The sequence below is a fragment of the Scyliorhinus torazame genome, chromosome 10 (assembly GCF_047496885.1).
Source record: "Scyliorhinus torazame isolate Kashiwa2021f chromosome 10, sScyTor2.1, whole genome shotgun sequence".
Lineage (NCBI taxonomy): Eukaryota > Metazoa > Chordata > Chondrichthyes > Carcharhiniformes > Scyliorhinidae > Scyliorhinus > Scyliorhinus torazame.
The window spans coordinates 139059875-139082247 of NC_092716.1; the positions used below are offsets into that span (position 1 = coordinate 139059875).

General features: G+C 46.9%; 1 protein-coding gene across 1 annotated transcript in view; it reads left to right on the forward strand.

Annotated features, from left to right (window-relative positions):
- Positions 1-568: 568 nt before the first annotated feature.
- Positions 569-22373, forward strand: part of LOC140430256 (uncharacterized) — a 99895-nt gene continuing 78090 nt past the window's right edge. Inside the window, exons 1-5 of the mRNA XM_072517682.1 lie at positions 569-659; positions 10013-10127; positions 19901-19991; positions 20078-20193; positions 20752-20968. Coding sequence (XP_072373783.1) covers positions 625-659; positions 10013-10127; positions 19901-19991; positions 20078-20193; positions 20752-20968 — 574 coding nt within the window. The 5' untranslated portion in view covers positions 569-624. The remainder of the gene's footprint in view (positions 660-10012; positions 10128-19900; positions 19992-20077; positions 20194-20751; positions 20969-22373) is intronic.

Below are 22373 nucleotides of genomic sequence, written 5' to 3' on the forward strand. Positions count from 1 at the left end.
CAGATGGCTTAAAAGGTGTGAACTCCTTGTGAGGTAAGGTTTCAAGTTTGGCCTTCACTGAACCCGGTCTACCATGGGGCCGTGGAATCTGTGGAGTATAGGGATTCTGAGCTGGGCTGTTTCTTATACTTTCTGTGTGGAAATCAAACATGGTGAGTATGAAACATTGGGAACAATTACCCTTTTTCAGGATAGCAATAATCTGTTTGATTTGGCACTGTAAATATTATAGATTTATAAAGGATGAGAAATAGACATAATACAAAGAATTATGAAAAGCTAGAGAACAGTTTTATTTTACTTTATCTCATTTCGTAAATTAGAGTCCAAATTACAGCTATTTCTCAGTCTGTGGTTTTCTCCTTCATTGTTAATTTTTAGAGGTTGTATTTTTCAGCCAGATTACCGAACCACAGGGATCATGTCTGCAGCACCTGGGGAAACAATCACTTTAAGAGCTTCGATGGAGATGTTTATAAGTTTCCTGGAACTTGTGTCTATAATTTTGTGTCTGACTGTAATCCACTCTATAAAGATTTCTCCATTCAAATTAAACGTGAAATCTCCAAGGAGCACCCGAAGATACATTACATCACAACAACAATCAAGGATATTGTGATTTATATGACATCCAAAATTGTGGTCATCAATGGAGCTATGTAAGTGAAATAGTAAAATAATTCATACTCTATATATTTGTATATAGAGTGCCAGAGCAATCTATGGGTCGCAGATAGCCAGTGATACCCACAGTTTAACCCTAGCAGTAACATACTCATCAATAAGTTACAACTTAGAAATAGCATCTTCACTCTCATTTTGAGTTCCTTCCTGTCCCAAACTTCCTGTCCGAAAGACTTTTGTCGCCATACAGACAGAAATCTGGCTGTTGGATCTGTAGGTTTTACTTTTTGCATGTGACCAAATTACTGCCCAGATGTTGAAGATGAAAATTCATCTCAGCGATTCGCTACAGTTCAGAGGAAATAAATGGTCACGCATCTGTGAGGGCCAAGATATCAATGTTAGTAGCTTCTTAACTTCAACAGGATGGAGAGAGGGGCAGTCAGTGTGTGTGGATGGACAGGGGAACAGTCAGTATGTGTAAATGGACAGGGGGAAAGTCTCTGTGTGGATGAACAGGGTGACTGTCAGTGTGTGTGGATGGACAGGGGGATAGTCAGTGTGTGTGGGGGGGACAGTCAGTGTGTGTGGGTGGACAGAGGGATAGACTGTGTGTGGATGAACAGGGAGACTGTCACTGTGTGTGGGTGCACAGGGGGATAGTCAGTGTGTGTGGGTGGACAGGGGGATAGTCAGTGTGTGTGGGTGGACAGGGGGATAGTCAGTGTGTGTTGGTTGACAGGGGGATAGTCAGTGTGTGTGGATGGACAGGGGGATAGTCAGTGTGTGTGGATGGACAGGGGATCAGTCTGTGTGTGTGGGTGGACAGAGGGACAGTCAGTGTGTGTGGATGGACAGGGGGACAGTCTGTGTGTGAATGAACAGGGGGACTGTCAGTGTGTGTGGATGGACAGGGGGATAGTCAGTGTGTGTGGATGGACAGGGGGACAGTCAGTGTGTGTGGATGGACAGGGGGTCAGTCAGTGTGTGTGGATGAACAGGGGGTCAGTGTGTGTGGATGAACAGTGGGTCAGTCAGTGTGTGTGGATGGACAGGGGATCAGTCAGTGTGTGTGGATGGACAGGGGGACAGTCAGTGTGTGTAGATGGACAGGGGATCAGTCAGTGTGTGTGGATGGACAGGGGGTCAGTCAGTGTGTGTGGATGAACAGAGGGTCAGTGTGTGTGGATGAACAGGGGGTCAGTCAGTGTGTGTGGATGAACAGAGGGTCAGTGTGTGTGGATGGACAGGGGATCAGTCAGTGTGTGTGGATGAACAGGGGGGTCAGTCAGTGTGTGTGGATAGACAGGGGGACAGTCAGTGTGTGTGGATGAACAGGGGGTCAGTCAGTGTGTGTGGATGGACAGGGGGGTCAGTCAGTGTGTGTGGATAGACAGGGGGACAGTCAGTGTGTGCGGATGAACAGGGGGTCAGTCAGTGGGTGTGGATGAACAGGGGTCAGTCAGTGTGTGTGGATGGACAGGGGGGTCAGTCAGTGTGTGTGGATAGATAGGGGGACAGTCAGTGTGTGTGTGGGTGGACAGGGGGACAGTCAGTGTGTGCGGATGAACAGGGGGTCAGTCAGTGGGTGTGGATGAACAGGGGGTCAGTCAGTGTGTGTGGATGGACAGGGGGACAGTCAGTGTGTGTGTGGGTGGACAGGGGGACAGTCAGTGTGTGTGTGGGTGGACAGGGGGTCAGTCAGTGTGCGGATGAACAGGGGGTCAGTCAGTGTGTGTGGATGAACAGGGGGTCAGTCAGTGGGTGTGGATGGACAGGGGGACAGTCAGTGTGTGTGCGGGTGGACAGGGGGGCAGTCAGTGTGTGCGGATGAACAGGGGGTCAGTCAGTGGGTGTGGATGAACAGGGGGTCAGTCAGTGTGTGTGGATGGACAGGGGGACAGTCAGTGTGTGTGTGGGTGGACAGGGGGACAGTCAGTGTGTGTGGATGGACAGGGGGTCAGTCAGTGTGTGTGGGTGGACAGGGGGTCAGTCAGTGTGCGGATGGACAGGGGGTCAGTCAGTGTGTGTGGATGAACAGGGGGTCAGTCAGTGTGTATGGATGGACAGGGGGACAGGGTGTGTGGATGAACAGGGGATCAGTCAGTGTGTGTGGATGGACAGGGGGCCAGTCAGTGTGTGTGGATGGACAGGGGGTCAGTCAGTGTGTGTGGATGGACAGGGGGACTGTCAGTGTGTGTGGATGGACAGGGGGTCAGTCAGTGTGTGTGGATGGACAGGGGGGACAGTCAGTGTGTGGCTGGACAGGGGATCAGTCTGTGTGTGGATGAACAGGGGGTCAGTCAGTGTGTATGGATGGACAGGGGGACAGGGTGTGTGGATGGACAGGGGGACAGTCAGTGTGTGTGGATGGACAGGGGGTCAGTCAGTGTGTGGATGAACAGGGGATCAGTCTGTGTGTGGATGAACAGGGGGTCAGTCAGTGTGTATGGATGGACAGGGGGACAGGGTGTGTGGGTGGACAGGGGGACAGTCAGTGTGTGTGGATGGACAGGGGGTCAGTCAGTGTGTGTGGATGGACAGGGGGTCAGTCAGTGTGTGTGGATGAACAGGGGATCAGTCAGTGTGTGTGGATGGACAGGGGGTCAGTCAGTGTGTGTGGATGGACAGGGGTCAGTCAGTGTGTGTGGATGGACAGGGGGACAGGGTGTGTGGATGGACAGGGGATCAGTCAGTGTGTGTGGATGAACAGGGGATCAGTCTGTGTGTGGATGGACAGGGGGTCAGTCAGTGTGTGTGGATGGACAGGGGGCCAGTCAGTGTGTGGCTGGACAGGGGATCAGTCAGTGTGTGTGGATGAACAGGGGGTCAGTCAGTGTGTGTGGATGGACAGGGGGTCAGTCAGTGTGTGTGGATGGACAGGGGGACAGTCAGTGTGTGTGGATGAACAGGGGGTCAGTCAGTGTGTGTGGATGGACAGGGGGCCAGTCAGTGTGTGTGGATGGACAGGGGGTCAGTCAGTGTGTGTGGATGGACAGGGGGGTCAGTCAGTGTGTGGCTGGACAGGGGATCAGTCAGTGTGTGTGGATGAACAGGGGGTCAGTCAGTGTGTGTGGATTGACAGGGGGACAGTCAGTGTGTGTGGATGGACATGGGAACAGTCTGTGTGTGGATGGACAAGGGGACTGTCAGTGTGTGTGGATGGACATGGGGACAGTCAGTGTGTCTGGATGGACAGGGGGACAGTCAGTGTGTGTGGATGGACAAGGGGACTGTCAGTGTGTGTGGATGGACATGGGGAAAGTCTGTGTGTGTGGATGGACAGGGGTCAGTCAGTGTGTACGTAGAACATAGAACAATACAGCGCAGTACAGGCCCTTCGGCCCACAATGTTGCACCGAAACAAAAGCCATCTAACCTACACTATGCCATTATCATCCATATGTTTATCCAATAAACTTTTAAATGCCCTCAATGTTGGCGAGTTCACTACTGTAGCAGGTAGGGCATTCCACGGCCTCACTACTCTTTGCGTAAAGAATCTACCTCTGACCTCTGTCCTATATCTATTACCCCTCAGTTTAAAGTTATGTCCCCTCGTGCCAGCCATTTCCATCCGCGGGAGAAGGCTCTCACTGTCCACCCTATCCAACCCCCTGATCATTTTGTATGCCTCTATTAAGTCTCCTCTTAACCTTCTTCTCTCCAACGAAAACAACCTCAAGTCCATCAGCCTTTCCTCATAAGATTTTCCCTCCATACCAGGCAACATCCTGGTAAATCTCCTCTGCACCCGCTCCAAAGCCTCCACGTCCTTCCTATAATGCGGTGACCAGAACTGTATGCAATACTCCAAATGCGGCCGTACCAGAGTTCTGTACAGCTGCAACATGACCTCCCGACTCCGGAACTCAATCCCTCTACCAATAAAGGCCAACACTCCATAGGCCTTCTTCACAACCCTATCAACCTGGGTGGCAACTTTCAGGGATCTATGTACATGGACACCTAGATCCCTCTGCTCATCCACACTTTCAAGAACTTTACCATTAGCCAAATATTCCACATTCCTGTTATTCCTTCCAAAGTGAATCACCTCACACTTCTCTACATTAAACTCCATTTGCCACCTCTCAGCCCAGCTCTGCAGCTTATCTATATCCCTCTGTAACCTGCTACGTCCTTCCACACTATCGACAACACCACCGACTTTAGTATCGTCTGCAAATTTACTCACCCACCCTTCTGCGCCTTCCTCTAGGTCATTGATAAAAATGACAAACAGCAACGGCCCCAGAACAGATCCTTGTGGTACTCCACTTGTGACTGTACTCCATTCTGAACATATCCCATCAACCACCTCCCTCTGTCTTCTTTCAGCTAGCCAATTTCTGATCCACATCTCTAAATCACCCTCAATCCCCAGCCTCCGTATTTTTTGCAATAGCCTACCGTGGGGAACCTTATCAAACGCTTTGCTGAAATCCATATACACCACATCAACTGCTCTACCCTCGTCTACCTGTTCAGTCACCTTCTCAAAGAACTCAATAAGGTTTGTGAGGCATGACCTACCCTTCACAAAGCCATGCTGACTATCCCTGATCATATTATTCCTATCTAGATGATTATAAATCTTGTCTCTTATAATCCCCTCCAAGACTTTACCCACTACAGACGTGAGGCTCACCGGTCTATAGTTGCCGGGGTTGTCTCTGCTCCCCTTTTTGAACAAAGGGACCACATTTGCTGTCCTCCAGTCCTCTGGCACTATTCCTGTAGCCAATGATGACATAAAAATCAAAGCCAAAGGTCCAGCAATCTCTTCCCTGGCCTCCCAGAGAATCCTAGGATAAATCCCATCAGATCCCGGGGACTTATCTATTTTCAGCCTGTCCAGAATTGCCAACACCTCTTCCCTACGTACCTCAATGCCATCTATTCTATTAGCCTGGGGCTCAGCATTCTCCTCCACAACATTATCTTTTTCCTGAGTGAATACTGACGAAAAATATTCATTTAGTATCTCGCCTATCTCTTCAGACTCCACACACAATTTCCCATCCCTGTCCTTGACTGGTCCTACTCTTTCCCTAGTCATTCGCTTATTCCTGACATACCTATAGAAAGCTTTTGGGTTTTCCTTGATCCTTCCTGCCAAATACTTCTCATGTCCCCTCCTTGCTCGTCTTAGCTCTCTCTTTAGATCCTTCCTCGCTACCTTGTAACTATCCATAGCCCCAACCGAAACTTCACACTTCATCTTCACATAGGCCTCCTTCTTCCTCTTAACAAGAGATTCCACTTCCTTGGTAAACCACGGTTCCCTCGCTCGACGCCTTCCTCCCTGTCTGACCGGTACATACTTATCAAGAACACGCAGTAGCTGATCCTTGAACAAGCCCCACTTATCCAGTGTGCCCAACACTTGCAGCCTACTTCTCCACCTTATCCCCCCCAAGTCACGTCTAATGGCATCATAATTGCCCTTCCCCCAGCTATAACTCTTGCCCTGCGGTGTATACTTATCCCTTTCCATCATTAACGTAAACGTCACCGAATTGTGGTCACTGTCCCCAAAGTGCTCTCCTACCTCCAAATCCAACACCTGGCCTGGTTCATTACCCAAAACCAAATCCAACGTGGCCTCGCCTCTTATTGGCCTGTCAACATATTGTTTCAGGAAACCCTCCTGCACACACTGTACAAAAAACGACCCATCTATTGTACTCGAACTATATCTTTTCCAGTCAATATTTGGAAAGTTAAAGTCTCCCATAATAACTACCCTGTTACTTTCACTCATATCCAGAATCATCTTCACCATCCTTTCCTCTACATCCCTAGAACTATTAGGAGGCCTATAAAAAACTCCCAACAGGGTGACCTCTCCTTTCCTGTTTCTAACTTCAGCCCATACTACCTCGGAAGAAGAGTCCCCATCTAGCATCCTCTCCGCCACCGTAATACTGCTCTTGACTAGCAGCGCCACACCTCCCCCTCTTTTGCCTCCTTCTCTGAGCTTACTAAAACACCTAAACCCCGGAACCTGCAACATCCATTCCTGTCCCTGCTCTATCCATGTCTCCGAAATGGCCACAACATCGAAGTCCCAGGTACCAACCCATGCTGCCAGTTCCCCTACCTTGTTTCGTATACTCCTGGCATTGAAGTAGACACACTTCAAACCACCTACCTGAACACTGGCCCCCTCCTGCGACGTCAAATCTGTGCTCCTGACCTCTATACTCTCATTCTCCCTTACCCTAAAACTACAATCCAGGTTCCCATGCCCCTGCTGCATTAGTTTAAACCCCCCCAAAGAGCACTAACAAATCTCTCCCCCCCAGGATATTTGTGCCCCTCAGGTTCAGATGTAGACCATCCTGTCTGTAGAGGTCCCACCTTCCCCAGAAAGAGCCCCAGTTATCCAGAAATCTGAATCCCTCCCGCCTGCACCATCCCTGTAGCCACGTGTTTAAATGCTCTCTCTCCCTATTCCTCATCTCACTATCACGTGGCACGGGCAACAACCCAGAGATAACAACTCTGTTTGTTCTAGTCTATTCCAACTTTTATGCCAACCTTTGGATCTATATAGCAACGTTGACCAGATGTAGCACTTTAAATAATCTAATTATTTTCATAGAGTTGTCCTTATTTCAAAGTGGGCTGACATTTTTGTGAAGGTGTGTTTTCAATGCATGTTTCTGGGCTTCCTAATTTTTTGATCAATTTTCATACCAGATGTTATTGGCTTCCAAATAAGGAATTCAGACTGGATGATTCTGGCCAGTGTCTCCCCAATTTCCACCCCTCAGTGTCCATTGATGCATCTCATCCAGTCCTGGTGACTTATCAACTTTAAGTAAAGCCAGCCTTTATGAATTTTAACCCACAAAGTGCTTCTCTTTCACCATGAGTTGGACAACATCTTTTTCCTTGATAAAAAATATTTGCAAAGTACTCATTTGTACCTCACTGTGCCCTCTGCCCCCACTTGTAAATCCCTTTTTCGATCGCTATTGACCTCACTCCTTTTGTGGGCGGCGCGGTAGCACAGTGGGTAGCACTGTTGCTTCACAGCTCCAGGGTCCCAGGTTCGATTCCCGGCTTGGGTCACTGTCTGTGTGGAGTCTGCATGTTCTTCCTGTGTCTGCATGGGTTTCCTCCAGGTGCTCCGGTTTCTTCCCACAAGTCCTGAAAAACATACTGTTAGGTGAATTTGGACATTTTGAATTCTCCCTCTGTGTACCCGAACGGACGCCGGAATCATAGAATTTACAGTGCAGAAGGAGGCCATTCAGCCCATCGAGTCTGCAATGTGACGAACAGGGGCTTTTCACAATAAGTTCATTACAGTGTTAATGTATGACTATTTGTGACAATAATGATTATCATCATCATCATTTTACCACTCTTTTACTATTTATATGTGTATAAAATCTTTTAGATTTCCATTTCCATTGCTGTCAGGGTCTTCTCATTCTCTTGATTTGCTATCTTTATTTGTTGCTCCAATTCCCTTATGAACCTTCAATATTGAATCTGATTTCTTTTTTTTAAATTTAGAATACCCAATTATTTTTTCCAATTAAGGGGCAATTTAGCATGGCCAATCCACCTAGCCTGCACATCTTTGCGTTGTGGGGTTGAAACCCACGCATACACGGGGAGAATATGCAAACTCCACACTGACAGTGACCCAGGGCCGGGATTCAAACCCGGGTCCTCTGTGCTGTAGGCAGCAGTGCTAGCCACTGTGCCACGTGCCACCCCATCAAATCTAATTCTCAATTATATTATCCACCTGACATCTGTCATGTGCTATCTTTTTCTGCTTCATTTTACTCTATCATTTTCACCATTTGGAGAGCTCTGAATTTGTTTACTTTTCCCCCTTGTGGGAATATACCTTGATTGTACTGAACTATTTCCTCTTTAAAGGCCACCCATTGTTCACTTACTGTTTTGTCTGACAATCTTTGAATCTTTAATATTTAAGTTTAACACTGCATGTGCATGTACCATGTTAATCATATAAACATTGAAGTAGCAGAGTAATTTGCCCATATCTTTTATTCTTCTCGAATAGGTGTATTTGTATATATATATATATATATAAAATATTTTATTACATTTCTCATTATCATCAAAAAGAGGAACATTTTAACTGGTTTATAAACAATGTTTGAATTTGTGCGAATATGTTATACAATGGTTTCAGCCACTGCCTATTGCTTATTGAGCACAGGGATCAATGTGACTACACAATATTGTGTAAAAGTGCATATCTGAAGATCCTGCCATATTCACTGATACCATATTGATGGTGGTGGTGGTGATACTCTGGGGAAAAGAGTTCAAATTCCCACCATGGCAATTCAATTAATAAAATCTGAAAATGAAAACGAGTCTCAGTGATCATCTTTAGTCATCAAAATCCATCTGATTTACGAACACTCTTTGGGGAATGAAATCTGCCATCGCAGTAATGTTGTTGACTCTTACTTTCCCTCTGAAATAGCCTTGTAAGCCACCCATTTCAAGAGAAATTGGGCTGGGCAACAAATGCCAACTTGCCAGTGAAGCCCACAATCTACGAAATATATTTTTTAAAACTATGAATATAATTACAGCACCAAAATGCAGACAATGACCCATTCGTCGAGCCAACCCCAGTTGGACTTTGATTGAGTCTAGCTGGACTTGTTTCATTTCATTTCTAGAAGAGCCTTTTTATCTCACCATTCCAAGAATCTGGGGCTGGATTCTCCAATTTTGAGGCTATGTCCCACCCCGGCTTGGGAACGGTGCCATTTTACGAGGGAAAAAATGGCGTAAAATGACCACCGATCCTCCATTTGGCTGGGGGCGAGCAGCAAGGCAGCTTAGAGCACCCGGCTCTAACTGCCAAAACGGGCCGGAGAATTGCCAGGTCTGTGGACGCGCATGCGCACGGCGGCGGCCTGCAGCGGCCGCACCGTGCAACATGGCGGCGGCCGCTCGCGGACCCAGCCTCCAAAATATTGCCCCCCTTTGGCCGGCTCGTGCGCCCGGAGCACCCCCCCATAGCACCCCCAGCCCCTGGCAAAGTCCTCCCCCGACTGTGGCCGCTTTGGAGGGGCGAAGCACCGTAAAAGCGGCGCTGCTCCCGATTTGGTCATAAAAGGGGATTCTCCGGCCGATCGCCAAACGCGATTTTGGGGTTAGCAACCGGAGAGTTCAGCCCTTGATCTTACGCCGAGGAATTGAACACCCAAGTTACTAAAATGTCACCTCAATCTTCTCCCCTAGATGAAGTTGTTTCAGAATGACAGGTATTACAGTGGAGTTGGAGACTGTGTAATTGTCATTGATTTCAGAACTTCATCTGTAAGTATTATGCAGTAAGTCTGGTAATGTGTCGTTAATTTATATTTTTTAGAGAGACACTTCCTTACTTTGGACCTGGTCTGTTTGTGGAGCAAACTGCTCACTACACTAAGCTCTATGGAAAATTTGGATTGACTCTTATGTGGAACAGAGAGGATGCTCTTATGGTAAATACAAACATTGGTGAAATTTTATAAACAAGTTAAGAATTGTAATGTGTTCCAGCATATTATCATGTCTGCACTGTAAAAAATATGTAGGCTAGGGGATGAGAAAAATATTACTTGTGGCATAAAGTAAGAGAAAGGTAGAAGGTGAGACTCACACCGTGCAGGGTTTGGACGGAAGACCGAATCCCTCAATTGGGCCACCATTTTGAGCAGGCAGCCCAATACCAATATTTGCCAGTGTGGGGCTGTTTAGCACAGGGCTAAATCGCTGGCTTTGAAAGCAGACCAAGGCAGAACAGCAGCATGGTTCATTTCCCGTAACAGCCTCCCCGAACAGGCGCCGGAATGTGGAGACTAGGGGCTTTTCACAGTAACTTCATTTGAAGCCTACTTGTGACAATAAGCAATTTTCATTTCATTTTCATGGCAGACTGGTAAAAAAGGCAAAGTCACATGGGATCAGAATTATATAGAATTATAGAATTTACAGTGCAGAAGGAGGCCATTCAGCCCATCGAGTCTGCACCGGCTCTTGGAAAGAGCACCCTACCCAAGGTCAACACCTCCACCCTATCCCCATAACCCAGTAACCCCACCCAACACTAAGGGCAATTTTGGACACTAAGGGCAATTTATCATGGCCAATCCACCTAACCTGCACATCTTTGGACTGTGGGAGGAAACTGGAGCACCCAGAGGAAACCCATGCACACACGGGGAGGATGTGCAGACTCCGCACAGACAGTGACCCAAGCCGGAATCTAACCTGGAACCCTGGAGCTGTGAAGCAATTGTGCTAACCACTATGCTACCGTGCTGCCCGTGAGGTGATAAGGTGGATACAGAACTGTTCGGTCACAGAGGTCAAAGGGTAGCAGGAGAAGGGTGTTTTTCTGAATGGAAGGTTGTGACTAGTGGTGTTCCACAGGGATCTGAGCTTGGGCCTCTGTTGTCTGTAGTTTACATAAACGATTTGGAAGAAAATGTAGCTGGTCTGATTAGTAAGTTTGCGGATAACACCAAGGTTGGTGGAATGGCAGATAGTGTTGAGGATTGTCAGAAGATATAGACTTGGGTGCAGTCAATCAAAATGACGGTGCTCCCGAGGTTTTTGTTCCTGTTCCAGTGCCTCCCCGTGTTTATCCCGAAGGCTTTTTTCAGGCGGGTTAACAGGAGTATAATGGGGTTTGTGTGGGCGCGAGGGACTCCGAGGGTGAGAAGGGTGTTCCTGGAGCGGAGTAGAGATAGGGGGGGCTGGCGCTGCCCAGCCTCTGTGGGTACTACTGGGCCGCCAATGCGACGATGGTGCGCAAGTGGGTGATGGAGGGGGAGGGGGCTGAATGGAAGAGGCTGGAGACGGCGTCCTGTGTGGGTACGTGTCTGGGGCGCTGGCAATGGCGCCGCTGCCGCTCCCTCCAAGGAGGTATACCACGAGCCCGGTGGTGGTGGCAGCCCTCAAAATTTGGGGGCAGTGGAGGCGGCATAGGGGGGAAGTTGGGGCCTCAGCGTGGACCCCAATACGGGGGAACCACCGGTTCGCCCCAGGAAGAACAGGTGGAGGGTTTTCGGGATGGCACAGGGCAGGGATACGAAAGTTGGGGGACCTGTTTGTGGACGGGAAGTTCGCGAGCTTGGGTGAGCTGGAGGAGAAGTACGGGCTCCCCCCGGGGAACACCTTCAGGTACTTACAGGTAAGGGCGTTTGCCAGACGGCAGGTGATGGAATTCCCGCGGCTACTGCCACACACAGTACAGGACATGGTGCTCTCGGGGGGGTGGGTGGGAGTGGGGAAGATCTCGGAAACTTACCAGGTGATGCAGGAGGAGGAGGAGGCCTCGGTGGTGGAGTTGAAAGGAAAGTGGGAGGAGGAGTTGGGAGAGGAGATCGAAGAGAGAACGTGGGCAGGTGCCCTAGGGAGTGTGAATTCTTCCTCTTTGTGCGCGAGGCTCAGCCTCATACAGTTTAAGATGCTGCACAGGGCACACATGACCGGGACAAGGATGAGCTGGTTCTTTGGGGGTGAGGACAGGTGTGTTAGGTGCTCAGGGAGCCCAGCAAATCACACCCATATGTTCTGGGCATGCCCAGCACTGGAGGAATTTTGGAAGGGCGTAGCGAGGACGGTGTCGAGGGTGGTAGGATCCAGGGTCAGACCGGGCTGGGGGCTCGCAATATTTGGGGTGGCAGAGGAGCCGGGAGTGCAGGAGGCGAAAGAGGCCGGAATTCTGGCCTTTGCATCCCTGGTAGCCCGGCGAAGGATTCTCCTTCAGTGTAAAGATGCGAGGCCCCCAAGCGTGGAATCCTGGATCAGCGATATGGCAGGGTTCATTAAATTGGACAGGGTGAAATTCGCCTTGAGAGGGTCGGTACAAGGGTTCTTTAGGCGGTGGCAACCGTTCTTAGACTTTCTGGCGGAACGATAGACATTGGTCAATGGCAGCAGCAGCTCGGGAGGGGGGGGCGTGGGGGGTTTACTTTATTTTTGTTATGTTATTTACACTGGAGGGTCTGAGGGGATGTATACACCTGTTGTGTTAAGTCGGGGTGTTAATGTTAATTTATTATTTATGTACAGGGGGGAGAGGGGTTTGGGGGGTTGCTTTTTTAGATTGTGTTTTGTACTTAACCCTGTTGGGTTCTTTTTTCTTTCTCATTTTGTTATTGATATTTTATGAAAACCTTTAATAAAAATTATTTTTAAAAAAAAGAAGATATAGACTTTGTTAGATAGGTTGGAGACTTGGGCAGTGAGAAGGTAAATGGAGTTTAATACGGGCAAATGTGAGATAATGCATTTTGGTAGGTCTAACATAGAGGGGAAATATACCGTAAATGGCAAAACTCTTAGGAATATAGAAAGTCAGAGAGATCTGGGTGTGCATGTCCATAGATCTTTGAAGGTGGCAACACAAGTGGACAAGATAGTCAAGAAAGCATACGGAATGCTTGCCTTCATTGGACGGGGCATCAAGTATAAAAACTGGCAAGTCATGCTACAGTTGTATAGAACCTTGGTAAGGCCGCACTTGGAATATTGTGCACAATTCTGGTCGCCACACTACCAGAAGGATGTTGGGGGTTTGGAGAGGGTGCAGAGGAGGATTACCCGAATGGTGCCTGGTCTGGAGGGTGTTAGCTATGTGGAGAGGCTGAATAGACTCGGACTGTTTTCATTAGAAATACAGAGGTTGAGAGGTGACCTGATAGAGGTCTACAGGATTATGAGGGGCATGGATAGAGTGGTTGGCAGACACTCTTTCCCAGGGTGTAAGGGTCAGTCACCTGGGGACATAGGTTTAAGGTCCGTGGGGCAAAGTTTAGAGAAGATATGCAAGGCACGTTTTTTACGCAGAGGGTGGTGAGTGCCTGGAACGCGTTGCCAGGGGAGGTTGTGGAAGCAGATACATTAATGGCGTTCAAAAGGCATTTTGACAAACACATGGATAGGATGGGTATAGAGGGATATGACCCAAGGAAATGCTGAGGGTTTTGGCAAAGGTTGGTATCATGACCGGTACAGGCTTGGAGGGCCAAAGGGCCTGTTCCTGTGCTGTATTGTTTTTTGTTCTTTTATAAGGCTTTAAGCCCCTTCAGATCTAATATCTAACTATGATTGTCAGCTCCTGACCACATCAAAAGCATTAAGTGCTTTCTGCTGATTAAAAAAAAGAGGGTGTGAAAGCACTTAACTCGTAGATGTTGATATACATTGTGGTTGTGTTCAAAGCAGGCTATTTGAAATGCATTCAAATGTGAAGGGAAATAAAAATAAGCAATCCACAACTGGCTGTCTGGAAGCTATTACTTGTCAATTACAGCCAACTAAAAGCCACTGCTATTTTAAAGTGAAAGCCTTGTGGATCAAAGGGTCCATGGCAGTTTAAAGCCTTGTGATGTGTTTTGGCTCTCTATAAAGTTACAACTGCTGCTTTCTACACATCTGTCTGAGGCAGCCGGTGTAAGGAACAGGTAAGTAAAAAGGCAGTGATTTTACACTGTTTCTACCTGGACTGCTCTTTACCAACTAAATAGGGGTGACTGATGCGGGGCGGGGGGTGGAGTTTCTGATATCAGGTGAGTCACCGATAAGGGCGTCTGATATTGGGGTCTTTGATGGCTCACCAATGTGGGTCTCTGGTGGGGAGTCTGATGGGGCTGGTGGAGGGCCAAAGTATCACGGCTGCGTGAAGAATACGGTGTCCAGCTCATTAATAGAATGGAAATGGGTTCAAATGATCCACTTGCATCCTCCTACCAGAGCAGGCTGTGAATCTTGATGCTGCTGCTAACGGGGGAGCGGAGCATCGCAAAGGGATCGGCGGCAGCTGTTTTTTGTTCAATTCAAGATTCCCAGCCGCATCAGGAGCTCATATAACACACTACTCATGTCTTATGATACCAGACCAGACCCAACACTGGCTAAGATTCTGGACTGAAACCCCAATATTTTAATTTATTTGTAAGACTGTGCAGAAGGAATGATTCGCTCCAGGAGTGATTGCATGAAGATATAGGGATTTGGTATTTTTAAAACAAAACTTTGTTATGATACAATATTAAACTCTCTAACTTCACAGCTGAAAAGAACAGCTTACTATTACCTCTTAAACACTGCTATTCAATTTCCCTTTAAACAGGAAAGAAACACACAACTCTCAAACAATCTTAAAATCAACAGAACATCGAGTAATACTTGCTTTGCAAAACAGATTTGATTCCTGTTAGAACCCCTTCAGACTCTGGCTGAATATATTCAAAAGGCTGGTTCAACTGGCATGTTTCAGATTCTTCCTTGTCTCCAGACAAGATCACTGTGCTTTAAATAGTATTGCTCTTGTGCTAACTATCCTACTGTGAGAGAATTGTGGACTCACTGTCAAACAGATCAGACTTCAACTCTTCTTTCCAAAGCTTTTCCAAAAACATGTCTCTCTGCATTCCTTTTTCTAAAATAAATTTAGAGTACCCAATTATTTTTTTCTCCAATTAAGGGGCAATTTAGCGTGGTCAATCCACCTAACCTGCACATCTTTGGGTTGTGGAGGTAAAACCTACACAGACATAGGAAGAATGTGCAAACATAGGGGCTGGTTTAGCACTGTGGGCTAAACAGCTGGCTTGTAATGCAGAACAAGGCCAGCAGCGCAGGTTCAATTCCCGTACCGGCCTCCCCGAACAGGCACCGGAATGTGGCGACTAGGGGCTTTTCACAGTAACTTCATTGAAGTCTACTTGTGACAATAAGCGCTTATTAATATTATTATAAACTCCACACGGACAGTGACCCAGGGCCGGGATTGGAACCCAGGTCCTCAGCGCCGCAGTCTCAGTGCTAATCACTGTGTCACATGCTGCCCTGTATCTACACTCCTTGCCTCCAACCAGCAATTCACATTATCTCCCCAAAATGAAAAACAAATTACTCTCTGCAGATTGAAAGTACATTAACTCCCCAGGGGCTTACCCCAGTCAAACCACAGCGCATGAGTCCAGCCTGAAAAACCACATTCCTTTGGTCAGTTTCACCTTCTGCCTCATTAAAGCTCCCAGGCCTTTACAAAACAAAATCCTTTTTAAAAACATCACCACTATAACCCCAGGCTTTTAACCCTTAAATTGTCCCAATATTTAGAAACCACCATTCCCAACATCCTCCATTCATCACATTTGTATCAAGTGTGTTATTATCTGCAAAGTACATAGGAGGTGCAAAGTTCAGTTGTGTAACACCCATTTTTTAGGTTCTATGTGTAGACTCCGAGGTCCAAAATGTCATGCATGTAGACTCACACCAGATGCCATGTTGGTGAAGGTGTTTGTGTGAGTGCAGTGAGTGTCCACCAGAAATGTGCACAGCAGGAAAGTCATGACGTCAGTCAATGTATGATATTGATTGTCAGTTTGCAGATCAATGCTCCAGCAAACATTATCCCTTAATTACCACGGCAGCTAGTGAAATTTAATTGCAACTAATTCAACTGATTTTTTTTTTTAAATCTGGAATGGTGCCAGGAAACCATCATCAGTTGTAAAATCAAACCCACCTGGTTCACTAAGGTCCTTAGCACAGGGCTAAATCGCTGGCTTTGAAAGCAGACCAAGGCAGGCCAGCAGCACGGTTCAATTCCCGTAACAGCCTCCCTGAACAGGCGCCGGAATGTGGCGACTAGGGGCTTTTCACAGTAACTTCATTGAAGCCTACTTGTGACAATAAGCCATTTTCATTTCATTTAGGGAAGATTACATAGCTTACCTGATCTGGACTACATGGATCTTCAGACTCACAGAAATGTGGTTGGCACTCTGAAATGGCCCAGCAAACCACTCAGTTGTACAAAACTGCTATAGAAAAGTCAAAAAGGAATAAAAACAGGACACCTTGAATCAACTTAGGCACTGGAAATTACAATGGAGCACTCAGTACTGTTCACTGGCTTGTACCAAAATTGGGAAAGTTGCCCCACAAACTTGTCAAGCAACAATCTGACATAGTCATATTCACAGAATCATATCTTAGTCATATTCACAGAATCATACCTTAGTCAATGTCCCAGACATTATCATCACCATCTATGGGTGTGCCATAGTTATACAAAAGGAAAATATTGCTGGAAATCTGTAATAAAAATAAAAAGTGCTGTAAAGGCTCAGCATTTCTGGCAGTATCTGTGGAGAGAGAAACAGAATTAACCTTTCGAGTCCATGTGGCTCTTCTTCAGAGCTGAAGAGAAGCAGAAATCATATAATCATAGACTCCCTACATGCATAAGGGGTGCATTCAGCCCATCAAGTCAGCACGAACCTTCGAAAGAGCACTCTACCAATATCCACTTCTGTGTCCATCCCGCCCAATCCCCGTAACCCCATAATCTAACTTGCACATCCTGAACACGGATCGTTGGTGCTGTGAAACAGCAGTGCTAACCACTGTACCACCATGCTGCCTGTCATGATTAGGATTATATAGTTGGAGAGAGGAGTGGAGAAGATGGAGCGAAATAGATCAGGGATCGGTGGGAGCTCAGGAGAGATTGACAAACATGTCGTGGACACAAGACAAAAGTACTGTTAATGGTAGTGTTAAAGAAGGTGTTAATAACGGCATAAAGGTAAGGTAACAGAATGTGTCAATGGCAGAACAAGGTCAGCACGTTATGAAAGTCAAACAAGTTACAGTTGGCCAGATGGGGGACAGTGTTGGGGAAATACAAAATGGAGGAGAGACTTCATTTCTAAAGTCATTCCACTTAATCTTCAATTCAAAACATTTTACGATAGATATTGCATCCACTATCTTCAGAGAGTTTGTCTGGAGGGGCCTCTCGGTCCCTTGTCGATGGAGCCCATTTCTTCTGTTGTTTTCTGACAAAATCCTCCAGTGCAATTTGAGAGATCTTGGAATCTGCTATCCACATAAGAAATAATTGCAGCGGCTGCTCCAGCCACAACGCACCTCCTCTTCATGAGGTGCAGGCTGTCAAAGTGCTGGTAAGTTTTAACTGGCTCATGATTTTTGGGCCTCTCACTGAACTGTGCAGCCATTCAACAATGCGGGTAATGCTGGCTGCACTTTGCAAACATTAACATTAATTAGCAGGCATCATCAAACAATTTAGCAACAGGGATACGGAGAGTAGAGGAATAAAATTAAATGAAATAAATATAAATGGGGAAAAGAAGGAAGTGAAAGTAGGGTGTAGCCCGGACAAAATATTCACAGAAAAATTAGTGTTAAAATAAGCAAAACAGAAATACATGTATTGCAATGCAGAGTTCAACTATAGGGTACTCCTTCTGTACTGTAAGGATTCTATGATTTTGTAGGAAGTATAGATTTAATATATTTAATACAAAGCTGGTTGCAAGCTAGACAATTATAAGGAAGGAGACAGAGTAACAATGTTGTTTTAAAAGGCAATACAGGCTGTAGAGATTTATAATTATAATTATTTGATGTGGACAATAGCTGTATCGACAATTGCTCTGCTATTTACTAACGCACAGATTCGGAGTGGGCAGGAGAGTTATGGTCAGAAACCCAGAAGTATGGGTTTCTCAGAGCACTGTGGAGTTTTACCTTCAGGGCATGGTTAAATTAGTTCTCCAGGTTTCCTGCTAACCAGGCTGCCTGTCTCTCATTCAGGAAAGCCTGTGGCCCAAGGCCATAGCAATAGAGCAGGTAGGTCGAGAAGTGTTGGAGTTGGCGAGGAGAGGAGATATTGTGGATTTTGGGGTTAACAGAGAGGTTGTAGGGAGGTGGAAAGATTGTGGGCCAGCGAAGAAAACTCGGAATGACGAGATTTTGAGGGAGAAGGAGAAAGTTCATTGTGGGCGGGAGGAGATGGGTGTGAAGAGATCATGGGTGGAGGAGAGACGGAGTTGAGGCGAGAGATCATGGGCGAAATTTTCCCCCAATGGCGCGATGTCCGCCGGCTGGCGCCAAAGACGGCGCCAATCAGACGGGCATCGCGCCGGCCCAAAGGTGCGGAATGCTCCGCATCTTTGGCGGCCTAGCTCCAACATTGAGGGGCTAGGCCGACGCTGGAGGGATTTCCGCCCCGCCAGCTGGCGGAAATGGCGTTTGTTGCCCCGCCAGCTGGCGCGGAAATGCGGCGCATGCGCGGGAGCATCAGCGGCCGCTGTCAGTTTCCCGCGCATGCGCAGTGGGGAGAGTCTCTTCCGCCTCCGCCATGGTGGAGGCCGTGGCGGAGGTGGAAGGGAAAGAGTGCCCCCACGGCACAGGCCCGCCCACGGATCGGTGGGCCCCGATCGCGGGCCAGGCCACCATGGGGGCACCCCCCGGGGTCAGATCGCCCCGCGCCCCCCCCCCCCCAGGACCCCGGAGCCCGCCCACGCCGCCTGGTCCCGCCGGTAAATACCAGGTTTGATTTACGCCGGCGGGACAGGCAATTTCTGGGCGGGACTTCGGCCCATCCGGGCCGGAGAATCCAGCAGGGGGTCCCGCCAACCGGCGCGGCCCGATTCCCGCCCCCGCCCAATCTCCGGTACCGGAGACTTCGGCGGGGGCGGGGGCGGGATTCACGGCGGCCAACAGCCATTCTCCGACCCGGCGGACAGTAGGTAAAAATAGAAACCCTATTAAAATGGAGGCACACGAGGAAGACGTTTTCTAGACTAATACAAATGAAGCTAAAAGCAGACACAGAAGTTCAACACAGATCTACAATTGAGACTTTATCATACTACTGGTATATGTGTTGCAGTGGATCGATTTAGCTCATTTGGCTGGATGGCTGATTCGTGATGCAGAGTGACACCAACAGTCTGGGTTTAATTCCTGTACTGGCTGAGGTTATTCATGAAGGCCCCACCTTCTCAAGCTTGCCCCTTTCCTGAGGTGTGGTGATCCTTGGGTTAAATCATCATCAGTCAGTTCTTTCCCAAAGAGGAGAGCAGCCTATTGACCTCTTGGACTGTGGCAATATTTTTATTTACAGTTACATGTGCTGCTCACTGAGGCCCACTGAGAACCTCAATTGTAGACAGATCAGGGGACAGCTAAGTAGACAATGGGAACGCCATCAGGGGAATTTTATGGGACCACCCCTGCCTGCAAACGTGTTGGTAGCTGCAATATTCTGCCCTATATTTCTAAATGCTGTCTCAGAGTTGCAAGCCATGTCTGAGGCATTTGCTCCTGGTCCAGAAGGCAGTTTAAGATTATAATTATTTGTACTGAAAACCCTAAGGCTCTCTCATGAAATTAACTATTAGCCAAATGTCAATCAGTTTATTATTCCATATTTTAGGTGGAACTTGATGTGAAATTTCAAAATAAGACATGTGGGCTTTGTGGAGATTATAATGGCCTTCCTTTATACAATGAATTCATTTTGGATGGTAAGTCAAGAACTCTTGAACCTCTTTAAACCTTGCTAAACGAAATAGTTTTAAACTATAAAACGTTGTCTTTTCATAAATTGTAGGGCGGAAAATGTCACCCATTCATTTTGGAAACCTTCAAAAAATCCATCAGCCTAATGAGAGATGTGAAGATGTAAATGAGCACGGGATTGAAACCAACGCTTTATGTGAACAATATGTAAGTTTCGCTGATTTGTCTGAGGGCATTGAAGTCTGCATCTAAGGTTCACAAAGTCCTTGAAGTTCATCCCATTTTTGCTGGAGTTATTTCAATGTAAATATGGCAACAATTTAATTTACAGAAAATTGCATATCTGTGTGTAAATGTTGGGCAAGACAATAATAGGTTGAATTGAGATGCCTTTTAAAGCTGAATATTCACCATCTCTGCTTCTACATGATGAAAGCTGATGGCACCTTCACAACTGTACCCTTATCCTGAAAGAATGCCTTTAGGACAGTAAGAGTAAGCAGAAATCACCTTGCATTTAGGAAGACTATAACTCTATGATATCTGAAGGATTACTGTAACTAAAGTTCTCCTGTGAGTATGTACAAAAGGGTGGGAACAAGCAAATCCACACTTATTCACGTGCTTTCACACATTCATGAATACTCACCAATTCAGAAACTCATATGAATATTCAATCACTCACACAAACATACGCATATTTTTAATGGTACTGCTGTATTTTTCAGACATTAGAGTTCTGTATATTACACTCATGTTTTTCAGAGAGAGGCCTGCGAAAATCTCCTCTCAAGAAGTGCATTTGCAGATTGCAAATCCCGCTTAAATACTGAAAATTACATACAGGCCTGCATGCAGGACATGTGCACCTGTAGCAAAGTCTTGGACTCATTCTGCCTGTGCAGCACAGCTTCTGAATATTCCAGGCAATGCTCTCATGCTGGAGGGAAACCAGAAAACTGGAGGACAGAAAAATTTTGCCGTAAGTATAATATCATGTTGATGTTCATTGTGGCAAAGAACGGAGGTGAAAATTAAGTATTAAAAAGTTAGGAGTAAGAATGCATATCCTGCAACAGAGAAATTGAAGCAAGCAAAAATAGTATATAGAGTTTCATGAAGGTATCCTAATGGGGATTGATGCTCAAAGGGATCAAGATTCTGGCGCTCGGATCTATGTTTCCATCCCCACTGGGGATATGAAATTAGTTGTTTATGGAGATAGAAGATGTCATGATAGGCAAACATGCAGCTAATGAACACATAGAATAGGACACGACCAATGAGCAGTTAGGACACTCAGGGCTGGTATCTCACTATAAAAGGGATGAGGCATTCACACCCCATCTCTTTCCACAGACCAACATCTACAGAGTGAGACAGGGTGTATCCTCAGCATCACACCCCAGCAGGTGGCTTAGAGCAAGGCTGGTTCAGTTGGACTGAGTTACTGCATTTAGATTAGCAGAGAGTCGGACTCATTGAGAACTGTGCTAATAGTTCAATAAAACACATTGAACTCACTTCAAAGTCTAGAGCATCTTTTACTCAAAACTGCATCAAGTGGCAACTTGTGTTATTCCAAATTACATAACACAACATGATACCAGGAGTCTGTTCAATCTGGTTAGTTCAACTCAGCAAGATCTGTGATGACCAGCGAATGTATACCGGCACAATGGAAAAGATTCCGACTCCTCGCCAACTCAGGACCTCCAGCAATCTCAGTGCCAACTGGCGGACATTCAAGCAGAAATTTCAGCTTTACGTTGAAGCATCAGACCTCAATGGTGCATCTGATGCACGGAAGATAGCTCTTCTCCTCACCACAGCGGGTTATCACGCCTTGGAAATATTCAACTCCTTTCACTTCGCTGAAGACCAGGACAAGACAAAGTTTCAGACCATCCTGGACAAGTTTGACAGCCACTGTGAGGTGGACACCAACAAAATCTTCGAGCGCTACATATTCAAGCAGCGATTGCAAGGTAAAGATGAATCCTTCAACTCATATTTAACTAACCTTAGACTGCTAGCGCAATCCTGCAACTTCGGTGATATCACTGACTCCATGATCTGAGATCAGATCGTTTTTGGAGTTCACTCTGATCCTCTGAGAGAGCAGTTACTGAATATCAAGCATATGACCCTGCCAGTCGCGATTGAAACATGTACAGTGCATGAGCACGCTGAAAATCACTATTCCCAGTACAAAACGGCAGAAAATGATAAACTAGCCTCCCACGAGGTGGAGAGTGTGCAGGCCATCTCCCGGATGCAGCGCCTCAACATTGATGAAAGCGGCCATTTTGCGCTCTCTTCCCAGGGCCCGATGCATGCACGATGCGAACGGGATAAAGAAGCGCCCAAAACCCGCACTGTGCAAG